This window comes from Meles meles, chromosome 6 (assembly GCF_922984935.1).
Source record: "Meles meles chromosome 6, mMelMel3.1 paternal haplotype, whole genome shotgun sequence".
In the NCBI taxonomy this organism is placed as follows: Eukaryota; Metazoa; Chordata; class Mammalia; order Carnivora; family Mustelidae; genus Meles; species Meles meles.
This window is the reverse complement of record NC_060071.1, coordinates 112,999,786-113,018,432: the sequence shown is the minus strand read 5'-3', so window position 1 is coordinate 113,018,432 and position 18,647 is coordinate 112,999,786. Positions and strand designations below refer to the sequence as shown.

Here is an 18,647-nt window from a genome sequence, read left to right as displayed (position 1 = left end):
CACATACATGCACACCTAGGCTGGATACTGCCAGGTTCTCCATAGGACCAACCCATTCTACAACTCCTAACAGAGTTAGCCATAGGAACCACACACCTACATACATACATCATGCATAAAAGATTCTAGGACTCTCCACCACCTCAAGATTAAGACTCAAACTATTACCATAACATTTGAGACCCCTTCCAAATCAGCCCCAAACTACCTTTCTAGTCTGGTTACTAAACACACCTCCCAGATATACTATACTTGGCTTTACTAGATGGCTTCACTGTTCTCTAAACCTGTCATGTATTTTCTTTTTTTTTTTTTTAAGATTTTTATTTATTTATTTGACAGAGAGAGATCACAAGCAGGCAGAGAGGCAGGCAGGGAGAGAGAGGAGGAAGCAGACTCCCCGCTGAGCAGAGAGCCCCATGCGGGACTCGATCCCAGGACCCTGGGATCATGACCTGAGCCGAAGGCAGCGGCTTAACCCACTGAGCCACCCAGGCGCCCCTGTCATGTATTTTCAAACCTCTTTGTGTTTTCTCAGAATAATCCCTCTCCCTGGAATGACCTTTTCCAACAGGCAAAGTCCTGCCCATCATGTAAGGACCCACCAGGAAGACAACTCCTCTGCAAAGCCCATCCCTGTCCCACCAGGAAGACCAAATGACTGTGTCCTTTGTGATGCCTGTATCTTTAAACCTAATTCAGGGTGTTGCACCACTGTTTGTTTATTCTAGCTGTGATTCCCCACTAGACTGTAAATCTACTAAAGCCAGAAATGGTGTCTTCTTTTTTCATCTTTATATTCTTGATGCTTCACTCAAAATAGACCCATAATGCACGGTAGTTTAATTAAATTAACAAGTGTTACCTCCAAGATTATGTTTTATATTAAACTACTGATGGGCTTATTGCATATAAACAATCACTGAATTAGAGTATGGAATGAGATAAGTCTCTAGGAGATTCCTTACAAAAACAAATCCTGTTTATGGTATGTCCTATGGGCTCCAAAAAGCATATTTTTCTGCCACTCTTTTATTATGGTTTAGGCACATCAGTGTTTTGGGGCCTGCAGTTAGTACACTAACCAGCAAATGTGCAGGCTGGGAAAACAACTATCTTAAAACTGTTGATTTAGAAGGAACCCTGGAGGACACCGATGCATTCGAAACTTCATTTTACAAAAATAAAGGGAAAGCTCAAAAAAAAACCCAAAAGATCTATCCCAAACACCCAAAAATATGGTAGCGGAGCTGAGACAAGAGCCCAGTTTTTCCCGTGCATTCCAACAGTTCTGACCTCACCTCTCTCTGCTACTCCTCCCTGAAATCCTCTCATAGGATCACAGCATCTTTGCAGTAGCGCCCTTCTCCCCACCGAGAACCTCCTACATCTCACTCAGTGAAGGAGTCCAGTATGTAATAACTTTGAGTGACAGCCAGCAGCATCTGTTTGAACACTTCTGGTGGTTGGGAAACTCATGCTCTGCCAAGCAACCCATTTCTTCTCTGTCCATGTCTTCTGGGTAGACATTTTTCTTCGCAGAGGAAGCCAGCATTAACCCTCTCAATAGCTGAAAACAGCACTTACGCCTCCCCAACTTTTCCTCAAACCTAAAGAACTCTAAGTTTCTTCAACCACTCCTCAAAACATACGGTTGTAGCTCCACCATTTTACTTGTTGTCCTCTTCCCCCACAGAATATGATCTAGCCCTAAACAGCTTTTGGTTTTAGAAGGGGAACAGAAATAAAGCCTTTGAAAAAAATGTCCTTTGAAGATAAACCATGAGGACTCTGGACTCTGGGGACCAAACTGCGGGGTATGGAAAGGAAGGGGGTGGGGGAAGGGGTGATGGGTATTAAGGAGGGCACATGTGGTGATGAGCACTGGGTGTTATACGTAACTAAGGAATCGTTGAACACTACTTCAAAAACTAATGATGTACTATATGCTGGCTTATTGAACATAATAACCAAAATTAATTAATTAATTAGTTAATTAATAAAAAATTAAAGAAAAAAGAAAAAATGTCCTTTGATGCCTGTATCTCTATTTTTTTTCAGGGCAGAAGTGGTACTTTCTTCAGCTCTACACAATGTCTGAACAGTAATATGCAGGACCCATCCACAGAAAACATTATCTGAGAATATTCTGTTTTCGAACCAGTTTGTATTTGGTAGAGTCAAAAGGAGGATAAACTATAAGCATTATGCCAGTATCCAGGAAAATAAAAAAACTCTGGGTCCACATTATCTTAGAACAGAAGCAAACCAAACGAAAATGTCTCAGAATGCATGAAAACATCTCCAGATACTCCCTCCTATTTTTTCCCTTTCAAATCCCGTCCCAAGTTTAAGAAAGCAGTCACTGAAATATCAATTCAAAACCAAAAATATTCTGTATGTATCTTTGATAAGATTGTAACTACCCAAACTCCTGCAGAGATTCTCTTCTAGAATCCTACTGTGAGTAGAAAAACAGAAGAAGAAATTTATTTCTTGGCTTATGTAACATCTCTCCCAGCTAAACTTTCATTATTTAAACTTGGTGGAGTCCCATTTTGATAACACCACTGATATCTCCACTGAAGAGAGTAAAGATTTAATACAGCCTGTTCTCCCACATGGAAAACCAACCTGCTCACTGAGCAACCATTCATGACTGCACTGGATTTCAAACTCCAAGAAGTTTAATAAAGATTTTCAAGGAAGGCTTCAGACATGGAAAACTTACTGCACATAAAACAAGACTTGAAGAAGGGGATATAAAGGTCAATTGTTGTAAAATGGGAAAAAATTTAAAGGAGGCTGAGTGACATAGCAAGAAACAATCCAGCAACTTGACTTTAAAACAACCCATCTTCTACATCTATGAGCAATACCTTATCTTATTAACAGTTCTAAAATAAAAAATAAGACTAATATCTGAAACATGTAATTTACATAATATACCTTGTCAAATTAGAGCTAAGTAGTATGCTCTGCCAATTTTTGAAACATCTTTAATATTGGTAAACAAATTAGTTTGATTAATGAGTAATATTTCTGTATATATAGCCAAAGAAGCCTTGCCTGGCAAAGGCAAAGAACCTCTTCTGTCCTTGGATGGATTTCATCTGGCTCCAGATATTTTCTGAAATGCTTGTTGACTTGTCTTTAGATACCATCTTTAAGATAAATCATTTCAATTGTTTAAACTAGAAATTAAGGACCTGCCCATGCTCCACTCAGATAGATGCATCGGCACTTGCTATGGGGAACGGGGCACATTTATAGCCTTGGTGATGGGGTCCTCCACCTGAGGGATAGATGAAGACTGGGGAGGGGGCGCCAAATGAGCGATAGGGCTAAGAAGAAAAAGGGGATTCTATTTAAGTCAGTCAGGGAGAAGCTTTAAGCTAGAGCAAGAGAGGATGCAATGAGAGGCGCCGAGCAGGAGGCTCTACCTTGTGGAAGCAGGAGCAAGCTGGAGGAAAGGAGAAGGATCAAGAACTTCTCAAAAAGCCACTAAGGATTACAAAAAAGAACCCCAGGTTGCAGAGAAGAACAGGGCAAAGAATGCAGATTTCAAAGATTAAAAACAAAACAAAACAAAAATGGTCACCCTTTGCCCCAGACAAAGAATAATCTGAAGAGAGAAGACATTGGTATAGAGCTGAATTGGTACTGATTTGTATGTGAGCTGTTGCCTTGATGGTGAAGCTATGAATCCCAGAGCTCGAGGGGATCCTGTAATGATGGAATGTCTCATAAGGAGCCAGTTAAGGACTTACAAGGTCCCCAGCAGTGGCCAGTCCAAGGCAGGGCCATAGGTACAGGGAGAAGTGCTGATGTGTGTATAGCATGACCGTGACCGTGCAGATGCCCATTTAAACTTAGAAAGGCAGAGAACATTATCTTCAACACCAACAAAGATGTGTCTGTCCCTGTAGATCCCAACTAAGAGAACAATAAGAGGTCCTACCCCTCCCCATGGTGACAGGCCATTCCAAACTTCCCCTCGGATCATAAAAGTCTCCTGGCTCCAAAAAGGTGGTACTTCTGCAAGAGAAAGGAGAAAATGTCTCTGCCAAGGCCTGAGCAGCCCCTCCTTTCTGTGGAAACTTCAAGGGCCCATGGTGGCTTCGTAGGGAACTGTTCTGCAAGCACTGGCCTGAGTGGAAGGCAAAGGTTCACACAGTCTGTCTGGGACTGTTCCAGCAAAACTGTCCCCAAGACAAGCACAACATACAGACCTTGTCAGCTACTTCTGGTTATCAGTCTAACAAACAGACAGCTGGTCTGAGGAGGATTCCAGGGAAGCCTGCCACCCCTACATGGGTTACAAAAGGGAAGCCTGGTAGGGTGCAAATGCGGAAGGAGCCAAGCAAGATCTGAATCTCCAGGGAAGCTACTCAGAACAAAGGCAAGCAAAATAATTATGATCATAGTTTACACTCACGTGGCATTAACTATGCATCGGACACTTTATATTCATTTAAAACTCACAGTCTTCTGAAGTTGGGACTATTATTCTCCTCACTTAACAGATGACAAAGAAACTGAGGTTTGGTGAGTAACTTATCCAAAGTTGCAGAGCAGTCAGTGTCGGGGCCAGGATTTGACCCTGGCAGTCTGGCTGGTGTCCTCAGTTTTAATCACTCCACCATCCTGCCTCATCATGGCTTTTCTGAGGCTAGAATGCAGTAAACACTGTCAGCAGGGGCTCAGGTGACTGTGAAAAAAGCAGTTTGGGCCCAAAGTCCTGAGTAGAACAAGAATTTAGAAACAAAGACATACATAGGGGCACCTGGGTGGCTCAGTCGTTTGGGTGTCTACCTTTGGCTTGGGTTGTGATCTCAGGGTCCTAGGATCAACCCAATGTCAGGTTCCCTGCTCTGCTCCTCCCCGTGCTCATGTTCTTTCTTTCTTGTGCTCTCTCTCTGTCTCTCAAATAAATAAATTAAATCTTTAAAGGAAGAAGAAGAAGAAGAAGTAAAGATAGAGGGACTGGGGCCTCAGCCTTAGCCAGCTGATGGGAAAGGAGAACACAGGAAATAAAAGAGGAGGTCATCTCAGGGGTAGAGGAGAGAGAAGTCAGAAACAAGTGCCAACCCCAAAAGAAGGATGCTCATGAAAAAAATGTAACTTTGACTTAATGCATCTGTTTATTCTATATATTCCATTTATCTTCAGAGATTCCCTGCCACGGTTATAAAAATTATCATGCACATAAACAGATGACTGCAATAAATATGGTAAGAAATTAGCATTGCCAGAGAAGTTAAAAGGGGGAAAAAAAAAGAAAGAGAAAGGCTGCTAATCCTAAAATTGGGAGTTGAAAATCCCCCATATGACATCAGCCTACATTGTCCTAGAAAAGGATGACAGAAAGCTGGCTCTGGAACTTCTGTCTGGCGATAGCCATTTTACCACAAGCAACAGGAAGGCAAGAGCCTGGTAAATGTCTAATAGTCCTTGTACCCTACCCCACCCCCAATCTCATAAAGCACTTGTCATGGTGTTTGGGTGCAGTACCATTCACTAAACACCAGGAAAGGGGTAAGAAAAAAGTGTGTAAAGAGATAGTCTGTAGCAGTCCTACCCTGTTTAAGCATCTTATTTCTTAAAAGTTTCTTTATCTTTAGATAATTGACTTCCCTGACTGTGGTCCTCCTGTTGCTCCTCATCTTCTTCCTCCTTAGGTGCTATTATAGATTGAATTGAGTCCCCCCAACATTCACTTGTTGAAGTTCTAACCCCCGCACCCCAGACTGTGACCCTATTTGGAGATAGGGTCTTTAAAGAGGTCATTAGGTTAACATGATGTCTTCTGGCTGGACTCTAAGCCCCTATGCTGATGTCCTTATAAGAGCAGGAAATTCACACACAGGCATGTGTGTGCACAGAGAAGACCAGGTGAGACAAAGGGAGAAGATGATCATCTAGTGGCCAAGGGCCAAAGCCTCAGAATGAAACAAACCCTGCACACACCTTGCTCGGGACTTCCAGCCTCTGGAACTGGGGGACGATACATTCCTGCCGTTAAAGCCACCCCATGGGTGGTATTTGTTATGGCAGCCCGAGGAGACTGATGCCGGTGTCTTCCCTTGAACCACATGTATACACGTAAGAGAATTAGTAGCTGTCTCACTGAATAAACATGTTTCTCTTCCTGACCCTAAGACAGACTGACTCTTGGGGCCTGGAGGGGATTGTGTATTTAGTAGGGACAGAGGAGAAAATGACTGAAGTCCTGCAGGCTTCTGCAGCCAAACTCCTAAGGACCAAGACCCTTCAGTTCATGTCATTCATCTATCCTTTATGAACTACCTCGCGGTCCCTTTAGATTCTGTTTCCATGTTCTCACGGTTCCCCAAATTCATCCGTAACACTATACTGAATTTATCTTCACCAAATACCATTTGTACCATGTCGCTCTTACTCAGCTGGTGTTAATGGTCACTCCATGTTGCTACAAAATAAAGCCCACGTTCCTCTTAAGTCTATATGTGGTCCAACTCCAAGCAATCTCCCCAAGCTTATCCCACTATAGCCCATTGGGAAACTCCTAGTAAAACAAACTTAGCATCCTTAATTCATGGCTCTGGGTAGAGTGGTACTTGTCCACTTCCAGATTCCTGGTCCCATAATCTAATCTCTCTCCAAGAATGCCTTCCTACTCCAAGTCCTCTCTTACCTGTCTCCTCCCAGGCAACTATGAAGGTGAACTATATAGCACTTTCACACCACCTACCTGGGGGAACATTGAATACCAGGCAAGCTGGGCAACTCTGTATAGCTACAACATTTCAGCATTGTGAAGACCTTGAGGGTAAATGTCTAATAGTCCTTGTACCCTACCCCACCCCCAATCTCAAAAAGCACTTGTCATGGTGTTTGGGTACAGTACCATTCACTAAACACCAGGAAAGGGGTAAGAAAAAAGTGTGTAAAGAGATAGTCTGTAGCAGTCCTACCCTGTTTAAGCATCTTATTTCTTAAAAGTTTCTTTATCTTTAGATAATTGAGAATTTAGACTAAATTTACAAGCTAGATAGCTAGATGTGTGTGATCTCTTCCTTCAAGTTTCCTCCCTGTGATACTGTGTGTGTGTGTGTGTGTGTGTGTGTGTGTGTGTGTGTGTGTGTGTGTGGCTGGATGCAAGGAGGCTTGGAGGAGGCATCAGATGAAAATATGAGTGGGTATTCCTCACTGTACTCCAATGTGCCCAAAGGCAAGCACTCATATGTCACACTTATCCACCCCACCACCTGTACAAGCAAGTGATGGATAGGGTCATGTGAACAGATAGAGTCTAAGTTTGCCCATAAACGTGATTCTGGAGTTTCCACTGTCACAGCAAGGAGAAGTTTCCATTCTTCCTTTTTCCTCCCATTCTCTGAACCAACAAACCCAAAAGCTGTATCACATCTGGGAAGTATGGTACCTCATACGAATGTTAACTCCTGTCATCTAAAGAACAATATTTCTGAAGGGCCATATGTACCCCAATGTTCATAGCAACAATGTCCACAATTGCCAAACTGAGGAAAGAGACAAGATGCCCTTCAACAGACGAATGGATAAAGAAGATGTGGTCCATATATACAATGGAGTTTCCTCAGCCATCAGAAAGGATGAATATCCAACTTTTGTATGAACATGGATGGGACTGGAGGAGATTATGCTGAGTGAAATAAGTCAAGGAGAGAGAGTCAATTATCATATGGTTTCACTTACTTGTGGAACATAAGGAATAACATGGGGACATTAGGAGAAGGAAAGGAAAAGTGAATTGGGGGAAATCGGATGGGGAGACAAAGCATGAAAGACTGTGGACTCTGAGAAACAAACTGAGGGTTTTAGAGGGGAGGGGGTGGAGAAATGGGTGAGCCTGGTGGTGGGTATTAAGGAGGGCACAGATTGCATGGAGCACTGGGTGTGATACATAAACAATGAATTTTGTCAACAAACCCTTCAGTGATTTTAACCAAAAGTGCAAGAGAGGTAGAGCACAGGTAGAAGCTGACAACTTTCAAACAAAATCTAAAAGCGAAGTAAGCCTTATGGCTCTCAAGTGTCTTATTTTCAGGGGACTTCCCTTCATGAATGGCAAGATAAGGAAGTTAGTCTTCTGAGGCAAAGGGTCTACCTCGACTTTTCCAGAACTTACTTAATCACTTAACTCTGTTAACTAAGCAGAGACAAAAAGTTGCAAACTGCCAGACAGGGTTGCTATTAACACTGTGCCTGCCCCCAGCGATTCTGAATGATAACCAACGTTGAAAATCATGATGGAATACTAGTTCAAAGCCAAATTAGTTTCAAACAAAGGTAAACTTTGAAGCTCTTGCAAATGGAAACACAAAGACACCATGGCCCACTGGGAAATCCCACCTAACCACTACCAGGATAGGTCATAACATTTTATCTGGCACACTCATTTCTTCTGGATTTGTTGTCCACAAGATAAATCCACACTTCAGCTGGACAGCTGCTGAGGAGACTTTTTTAGTGCTTCCAGATTCACCAATGGGAACACTTTATTTAGACTGAACAAAACAAAGACGTGTGTGTACACCTTGTGACAGGAGGTAAAATGCTGCTATTTTTAGGAAACCTGAAAACAGGCCGAATTGTGACAGGAAGGGAACAAGCCAGGCCCAGCAGCCTGAGGGTAATGGAAAGATGCCAGGGACAGTGGCCAGACGTGTGACCCACTCTCCAAGGGATTCAGCCACCATCCCATGCCAATGTCCTCTGCCTTCTGAACAGCTGAAACCACGGCTGTGGGAGCAGCCACAGAATACAGAAGCGGAAGGGGTGGGACAGGGAGCAGAGGGGAAGGTCTAGGAGGGGGAGGGAAGCTGGGTGGGGTCGGTGGAGAGAAAGAAGTGGTGGGGGAGAGAGGGGGAAAGGAGAAGGTAGAGGTAAAGCAACACCAGAATTTCCTCAAATGCAAACTCTCTAGTGAAACTCAGGGGCCATAACGTCAGGACCCCACCTATCTCGTGCCTAGTCAAATACCTAGTATTCTCTGACATTGCCCCTGGATGAACAGGGAACACGTAATCTGCCCTGTGGAGCTGGGAGTCAATCACGTTCAGTTGAGAGTATAATGCTCTGCCCTACCCATCCCTGAACAGCCGGAACAATTTTAGAACAATCTGCTGTCAACTTTTTCACTTATACTAAACCATAGTTACCAGTGCTCTTCTGTTTGCTAGGAAATCATGACAGAATATGATGACTCCTCGTGCATTACTATGGAAACCTTAAAACTTCCACTAGAAACCATCAAAAAAGGCAGCACATAACCCCATTCTGACTTTCCATCACGATTCTCTCCAAGGAAGAAAACTGAAAATTAGATGGATTCATTCCGAGTTCCCTTTTCCAATCAAACAGATGGGATTTAGATAAGCTCTTAAAGCAAATTGTGATTCATATAATAATATGTAAACTTATCTCAAATCTCAGAGGTTTTTTCTAAAGAACATTCTGATAATTAAAACGTTCCTGTACATCTTGAATTCCATTAAAGCAGTATAGTTAAATAAAGGCTCTCCCAGAGAAAATATTTCTAAGCTCTGGCCAATGGGCCAGAATATTTGTGCCCTTTGCTCAGTTTATTAAACACTGGTGATTATGAAAAGTGTAACACTAAGAATGTGTAGAGCAAAATTTTTCCTATGTCTTTGTTTAATGGGTTTTAAAAGCCACTCAAAAGAATGTGTATATAGAAAGCGCCTACTCTGTGCTCACCGTAATGCAAGGAAAGATAAGAACTAAGCACAATTATTATCAGAAACCTCCCTCTAAGTCTGTTGATTTAGGATCTACATGAGACATATTCAGAGGAAAGTTTCAAATTCACAGGCCAAGCACCTTCCCAGTGAAACTCCATGTTGAAGAGAAACTAACATGCATCGCGCTCCTAATGCGTGCCAACCCTGTACTTACAGGGTCACATGGTCAGTTCCACCCAGTAACAGTCAGCTTCAAGCCACTGAGTTTTAGATCTGAAAGGAACCTCAGAGGTGAATTAGAATAATTCTATCACTTTACAGATGAGGAAACAGAATACCGTACAAGTCTCCACAAACCAATTAGTGGCAGAACCAAGAAAATTGAGCTCACCCCAGTCCCGAGCAGACCCCCCCCGTTCACGAAGCTGTATCACATGCTGCAGGGTCATCCCCTTGGCATCTGGTAGAAGGCAACTCAATGTATCCAACAGCACATTTTACCCACCAGTGTCGTCCCAAACCATACCCCTTCCTGACGTTTCCATCGCAGAGTCATGCTTCAACTCTGGAGCTAACATGGCAGCTTTAGGATTTAAACATTCATAAAACACTTCATGTTTTCAGTCATTAGAGAGTCTCCCTCAGGCTGATTCACCAGTTTAAAAAAAAAAATTTTTTTTTAACATAACTAACACTGAATGGGAGCCTGACGCTTTTCTGGATACTTTTTCCCCCTCCCTGAGTCCTTTTTAAAGCTATTTACATACAGGTATGTAAGAAGGTAAGCCCAGAATTATTTAAAGAAATAGAAAATCAGGAATTACCTAAATGTCAAACATTGAAAGAAGGGTTGAGTCAAATGATAATATCTCTATGATTTTTAAGAAAGATTACACAATCATTAAAGTTATTGGCATGGAAATACCTCATGATACATGGTTGAGTGAAAAATTTATAGAGTATATGCAAAATTTATGCAAAGCATATACAGAAAATATATGCAAAATCCCATATTTCCACAAAAACAATAGGAATGTACATACACGAATGCATGCACATCTATATATATATATGTATGTGTATATATATATATACATATATATAGACATACACTTATACATATACATACCACATGTAAAATTGGTACTAAAATGTTAATTTTAGGGCTGGAGGGAGTGAAATAAAGATGATTTTTCTAATTTTCCCCTTATTTTGTATTTTTGTAATTTTTCTACTATAGAAATTTATTTTACCTCAAAATGAAACTAGTTTTTTCTAATGCTCAAATGACTGGCCATGCAGACAATCCTAGATGTGTCTGGTCACCTAAATCTCACTATCCACACCAAGCCCACCCATACGGAAGAAACCCAGGCCCCTAGAGTCTGAGCAACTGTGGATCCCTGCCCACAAGTGGCTGCTTTCACTGGGGAAGGACCACACTGTGAGCACACACCCTCCTCAGAGCACAGGCAGGAGGGCAACGGGGTGGGGAGGGGACCTCCCACCTGGAAAGGCCAACTTTGCTTTGTTTTTCCCAGCACCTCCTTTGTTTCAGGGCCCACAGGTGGGCTGGAAGAGTTTTCGCACCCTTAGACTTTCAAGGGATAGTAATTGCACTGTCTGTCCCCTCATCTAGGGATAGGCGTGGAAGGGTAGAAAAATAGGGTGGAAAAGACAGGTTCAGTGATTTTTCTTTGTAATTTCAGGGACACTGAGTGATAGTGCTTGTTCCAGATTTAAGTGCCCTCTTTCCAAGGCCACAATCTTTGTGAAAGCAGACAGTGAGAAAGGAGCTTTGTGGCTTGTCCCTTTGCCTTCACCCAGCTCTCATCTCTGTCAGGCAGCCTGGTGATTTAACTGTCAAACACTACAGAGCACAGCTTTCGAGAGGCTCCAAAGACCACTCCATAAACCGAAAGGGGAATATAACAAACAAACAAGGGCCTGAAAGCTTTTGTGTTCCCATGGCAACTAGACTAGCTTTCCTACACTCACAGGATAAAAACTACTCCACTAAAAAAGAAAATGCAACTAATAAACTTGATATTTTATTAATGCTTCTATACATGCCAGATCAGTGTTTCCAGAAAGAGCCACAGCCAAGGCCAACTACCAATCATGTCAAAACTGCCTGGGCTCAGAAGCCTAGCCGCAGACTCTTGTTAATGTTGAGTGAGCAGAGACATCAGGTTGGTCCACTCAGCAGACATTTGTGGGACTAATATTTCAGCACATAAGGAGACGTCCATACTACATGACATGCAACAACTATATACATGCATCATAGTAGCTCAAGTTCATGAGCAAGTAATCTCTGGAGTAAAGATGGGACGGGAGAGCTCAGGGAGACAAGAGGATCTGTGTGCCCCCATACCAAATTTCCTTTACAGACTCCTGACAGAAACCAGAAGCCTATACAAACAGGTGGGGCATGATTCCACCCTTGGTTTCTGGCAGCTGATGTACTGGGAAAAGGGAGGCCAACCCACATACCTTTGTGAGTAGCAATGGTACCAATCCTCTAGAGAGAGGACAGGAGGATGACTCGGTCATGAAGGAGCTGGGTGTGCTGGTTGCTGACCACAGCACCCAATCTGTGTTCAGTTGTTTAAAGCGATGCCTGCTTTCAAAGTAAAATTATCCTCTTGTCACCTTTGATGTCACACTGTCTAGTCTTGCCATATATCCAAAGGGTGGTAAGAGCATGAAGGTCAACTAGATGAGAGAACACTGCTTGTGGGAGTGTAAATTGGTGTAATTTTCCTGGAGGGTGGCTTTGTGATACATGTCAAGCACCGTAAGAATTCCAGAGTCTCTGACCTGGGTATTACTCTTAAGGAATTTATTCCAAGGAAGTAATGATAGACATACATGAAGACAGTACAAAGTTATTAGTTGCAGCGCTGTCCATAAAAGAGAAGACCTGGGGGTGCCTGAGTGGGTCAGTGGGTTAAAGCCTTCGGCTCAGGTCATGATCCCAGGGTCCTGGGATCGAGCCCCGCATCAGGCTCTCTGCTCGGCAGGGAGCCTGCTTCCCTTCCTCCCTCTCTCTCTCTCTCTCTCTCTCTCTGTGCTTCTCTGCCTACTTGTGATCTCTGTCTATCAAATAAGTAAATAAAATCTTTTTCTTAAAAAAAAAAAGACCTGGAAGCAAAAGTTCAATAACATGAGAAAGGTGTTAAACGAATTTTGGTACAGACAAAGGAGTTCTGCACATTCTCTAAAAAGGCGATAGAAAAATGTCCACATTACATTAAGTCAAAAGTTTTAAAAATACATAAAATATCCTTTTTTAAAAATACAGATGCAGACGTATAAATAGGAAGCTACACATCAAAATAATAACAGTGGTCCTCTCTGAGTGGCCTCATTGTGGATTTTTTAAAATTTATCAAATCGGCTATAACAGAATGCTACAATGTAATTTAAAACCAATAGAAGCTTAAAAAAGAAGACAAGACAGTATATATTTTTACTTCATCCTGTCCCCAGAAAGGGATATATAAAACTAAAAATCAGTTGGTTACCTTATTTTTATCTCCTCAAATTAAAAATCATGAATTGGACCAAGATGCTGAAAATGGGCTGTTTTTTCCATGTGTTCATTAAACACTGATTCATTGCCTCATGTGTGTAAAATGTTGAGACGTTGAGTAAACACAGATAATGAGGGTGTGGGGCAACTATCCACCCGTTTTAAAGACAGGGGAGTCACATGAGTTCTGCAAATAGATTGAGATGGGGGCAAAAGAGAGGTAGGAAGGTCAGAGTGTGAGTTTTCTATTGCTGCTTTAACGAGTTATCACAAACAGTGCCTTAAAACAACACAAATTTATTATCTTCCAGTTCTGTAGGTCTGAAGTCCACAAAGGGTCTCTCTGGGCTAAGACCAAGGCATCAACGGGGCTGCCTTCCTTTCCAGAAGCTCTAGGGGAGAATTCATTGCCTTGCTTTCTTCTGCTTGTAGAAGCAGCTCAGATTCCTTGGTGGGCAGCCCAAACCTGCAGAGCCACTAAGGGCAGGTCAAGTCCCCCACTCCCATCACTCTGAGCTCTGCTTCTGCTTCCCTCTTCTACTTGAGTGGACGATTGTCATTATGTTGGTCCCACCTGCATAATCCAGGCTACTCTCCAGATTTTAAGGTCAGTTGATTAGCAACCTTACTTACCCTTTGTCATGGAACCTAACATATTCACAGGTTCTGGGGATTATTAGGACTTGAAGCTCTTGGGGAGAGGCGGGCATTATTCTACCTACTAAGCCAATTAAAAAATCATGACATTGATCCAGATGAGAGCCTCAAGTCTGGCAACAGCAATGAGGATAGGGTGGAGAAGGCAGTTCCATCAGATATGAGGTTGAAACCTCTAGGGTTTGGTGGCCAATCAGAAATGGGGAGCGAGTTGGAGCCTAAGTGGCAGATGGGAGCTGTTACCACTCACAGAGACAGGAGACACATGCAAAGGACCAGCTGAGAGAGAAAGATATCTTCGTGGATTCATGAGAAGCTCATGGGAGTGTGAGACGACATTCCCAGTAGCATTTGCCTCTGTGAGCAGATGGTCTAGAAGGAGGTCTGGACTGGATGAAAACAAGTGAGATACAGCAGCACAGAAAGCTCCCAGCTGAAGCAAAGGAGACAAACAGGCCACGCTACGCTGTCTGCTCTAACGTGAACCACATGGAGAGGAGAGAAAAACCTTTCTTTATGGATCTCCTCAATTTGTACTCAGAAGCCCATAGGTTGAAAATGTGAGAGGTGAGCACTACCCCGGACAAGAAGGGCTATCCCCAAGGTGGATTAACCAAGCCGGCCCCGTCCTCACTCATTTAAATCCCTAGGCTAAGAAAGTGCCTTATGTTTCCAGAAATTCTAAAGTACTGCCTTAAGTTAATGGCACCACATAACTGCTTTATATATAATTCAATCTGGTGAACTGAGTTCTACAAATGCTGTGGTATATTTCCAACAGTCTTAACTATTCTCTCAGTTTAAAAAAAAAAGGCAATTAAACAACATTTGAAAACATTTAAGCTACCAGAAGTTTTAAATCACTCTTACAGCTTATTTGGGGAATGCATTTTAGAAGCACTCGTGGAGAAAACTAAGAAAACCCACTTGATCACCCACAGTTGCATTCGAGCTTCTCGTAACACATATTGTCCAGAAATGCTCTCCAATGCAGTACTAAAGGAAATCTAATATATTTCAGATGTGCCTTCACTGTAAATTCAGGGACCAAAGGAAAAAGTGGGGGGCGGGTGTTTAAAAGAAGAAAGATGGTGTCAGCTTTCATTTTGTCCAATTACGGCTGAAGCAAATTATCTCCCTTGAAACATTCGAAGTCCAGAAAGAGGGACATGGATATTTGGATCCAGACATGTCCTAAGAGTAACTTCAGCCACCCCTTCAATAGGAGGCCACTGAGGAACAGAAAGAATGACTTGCCCACGGCCGTCTTACTGCTTCACCTGATCACCCAACCCCCAGGTTAGCCTTCCTCGTGTGGCCTTTTCTGAATCTGTCCTCTCCACGTGGCCAGTACACATTCTCTTCTACCTGTGACACACACATTTGATCTCCTCCGGTCCATCTCACTGTATGACATTATAGACACCTAGCATTTTCTTTCCTCATTTCATACCCACCACTCAAACTTCCAGTAGCTCCAACAATGTTTTTCTGGTCTGCCGAACCTGACAGGTTAGTGAACAGGCTTGGTGTGCAAACTTGGTAGAATCTGCTCCTCTGTTGAAGAGGCAAGACAGCAAAAACGTGCTTAACATGTGGATTTTTCATAGACATTTACCAATGTCCTTGCTCCCCAGTACAAAGTACTTCTCCACACTCACAGGTTGTCAGTAATGACCGTGCACACAGGAAGTGTCAGGCTTATGTCTATTAAATCGCCTTTCTTCCTGCAAGAGATGGTGCTTTGAGATGTGCTTTCATCCTCATTTATGTACTTATCCTCATTATCATGTTCCTGATAACAAGCTGTGTGGTATCTATGCTCTAGCCCCCGAAGGGAGCAATGCTCAGTTCCTCACCCAGGTTATTTTAAAAATAAACAGACGCCTCCAGTGTGCCTTTGAATGGAGGAGTGGCCAATATCGACAAACATGAGCCAATCTTATAGGAAAGAAACAAGTTTTGCAAATGAGAACAAAATGTAATTGCCACCACCTGCTCCTGCCAATTCCCCAGAAGACTGGCCTTCTCACCTAGATGGAAAAGAATCAGGTGTCCACAAATGCTAAACTGTGTCGTCTTGGGATTTCTGAGGACCATAGGTCACTAATCCTCGTATACAATCCCATCTGGATAGGTATTCAGACACACAGAAAGGAGGTTGTAGAGAGGCTGTGCCAAGGGCAAGAAGTAGTTTGAAACTTGACATGAGCAGAGATGTGAGATTTTGGTTATATACTATCTTCCTGCCAATTGTTGCACGGAAACACCTGTTTCCCTCAAGGTCCCTGAATGTCCATTCCTATCTCTAGTGATGAGAGAGAAAAGTAAAAGCAAAACGTCCCTTCTCTCCTTTTCATGCATACCTCCACCTCCAGCCTCTGTCTAGCTCCAACTCCTAACCTCTCTGTCTCTTCCCACAGTCAGATGAACTAACATGACACAGATCCACCAGGGGTTAAACCCCCAGCCCTGAAAGATTCCCAAATTAATTTAAAATAAAACAGCATTTTAAGGTACCTGGGTGCCTCAACTGGTTAAGTGTCTGCCTTAGGCTTGGGTCATGATCCTGGGGTCCTGGGATTGGGTCCCACATCAGGCTCCCTGCTTGGTGGAGGGCCTGAGTCTCCCTCTCCCTCTGCCACACACTGCCCCCCTGCTCTCTCTCACTCTGTGTGTGTGTGTGTGTGTGTGTGTGTGTGAAATAAAATCTAAAAAGAGAGAGAAAGACCTGGGGACCTATTAAAAAATAAAAAATAAAACAAAATTCTAATAGATTAAATATGAATTTCATACCTCTTAGGGCTCTTTTACTATGTTCTTCTTTTTTTTAAGCGTTTATTTATTTATTTGACAGACAGAGATCACAAGTAGGCAGACAAGCAGGCAGAGAGAAGAGGAAACAGGCTCCCTGCTGACCAGAGAGCCCCAATGCAGGGCTCTATCCCAGGACCCTGAGATCATGACCTGAGCTGAAGGCAGAGGCTTTAACCCACTGAGCCACCCAGGTGCCCCTCTTTTACTATTTTCAAAGAAAACTATCCCCTTCCCTCAGAACACCAATGTTAGCCCAAGAATTGTTCACAACAACTCACCAGTTCTGTGCAACATTCACAACTGCAAAGCAGGTTAAACCAGGCATGACATTTCCTTGAGAAAGAGTTGATTCGCCGCTACCCAAATATTCCTTGAAAATGCACCCACACCTTCCCTCCTCCTAAGTCTAGGTTATTACTTGTTTTCCTAATTTTAGGTCCTAATGCCTTTTTACCGTCCTTGGAGTCAGTAATGTACACTCCAACTGCACAGAACTGTAACTCCCATCTATCTAGAAGGGGTAAAGGAAAGCTCGTTGTTTTAGAGTGAGAGTCACCAAAGGAATGTTTGCTAAAGAGGAGGTAGAGAAACTGGTCTGACTCACCATGATAGGTATTGGAACCTTCTGCCTGAATTGTTTAATAATTCTTTCTCGACTCCATAACCACCTGTTCAGTGGCATTATTAGTTCTCTCTTTATGGGCAAAATTATCTTCCTGATAAATTGGCTCCAAATTTTTATTCATTTGCTATCAAATGGTAAGTAATTATTCCCTTTAGGGGACAGATGTAATTTGCTGCCCTGGCTAAGCTCAGACTCTGGCCACAAATATTTTGGTTAATCGTAAGAGTGCTTTGTTTCTCTTCTTCGCGCCTACAGCCTCTACAATGAAAAGCAAGTTCAAGACCACAGCTGAGGCTTTGGATGGAGACAAAATAACTAGTATCCCATGAATATCATAATCTGGAATCAAAATACATGATTTCCCAAATATTAATCGCTCATTTCTTTACTGAATAGCTCTTACAGCTTCAGGCTGAAGTGAAGTCACACTTCCTGGAATTTAAAACCTGGAGGATCACAGAAGGTCATAGTTAAAACTGAAGCCAAGAGCAGTAACTGAGCTCTTTCTCTGAAAAGTGGAAACATGAAGCTATATGGCAGGAAGGGCCATTAGTGTTGAGTTGTGGCATATTTTAAACACTCCTTCTTCGTACAAGAGGAGTCATATAAATACACCTGAGAAATTGTTCCAGAATGTCTAATTAGTCTATTTTCCCTATGTATGAAAGAACTGGCCTGTTGTTTTCATACATGCTTTTTAAAAAAGCAGAGACACTCAAAGTTATAAACCTCACCACAGGGGTTCACATCTCTGGGGCTAAGAAGCCCCTCTGAAATTAATGAAGGCTCTGAACCCTCTCCCAGAAGATAGACAAACCAAATACTCTATATCTGTTAATAGAATGTATCAAAATCCCCTTAAGATCCATCCCCATGAAGCCCTCTGAGGTCCTCAAACTCCAGATTAAGAATTTTTGTTTCAGAGCTAATATCTGGTCAATCCCTCAGTGTACTTCTTCTATTAAGCCAACACACACACACACACACACACACACACAATTCCTCTTTCTCATTATAGCTCTTCAAAAGAGTGGAAAGTGCTCTCCTTCCAGTTGACCTTCACCAGACATTATTTTCACACTCCTTTATTTTCTTGGTCACACTCATCTTTTCCCAAAGCATAGATGCAGAATGTTCTGAAAAATGAAATGATATGTCTCAAACTGAATGAGTTGCCCACCACGGGGAAGGTACAGACAATGGACTCTCACTTTTTAGCTATGTTGCTGGGAAGATCTGAGAATCAAAAGAGAAACTGGAATAAATACCTCTGAAGTCCACT

At 42.6% G+C, this 18,647-nt stretch overlaps 1 protein-coding gene across 2 annotated transcripts in view; it reads right to left on the bottom strand.

The window, feature by feature from the left end:
* Nucleotides 1-18,647, bottom strand: part of SYT16 (synaptotagmin 16) — a 258,100-nt gene that overhangs the window by 156,805 nt on the left and 82,648 nt on the right. The window contains exon 1 of one of the 2 annotated variants that reach the window (XM_046007085.1): nt 17,019-17,161. The exons of the other annotated variant lie outside the window; for it this stretch is intronic. Within the exon in view, the coding sequence (XP_045863041.1) occupies nt 17,019-17,034 (16 nt within the window). The 5' untranslated portion in view covers nt 17,035-17,161. Of the gene's footprint in view, nt 1-17,018; nt 17,162-18,647 lie in introns of those variants that run through there. 2 annotated transcript variants of the gene reach the window in all.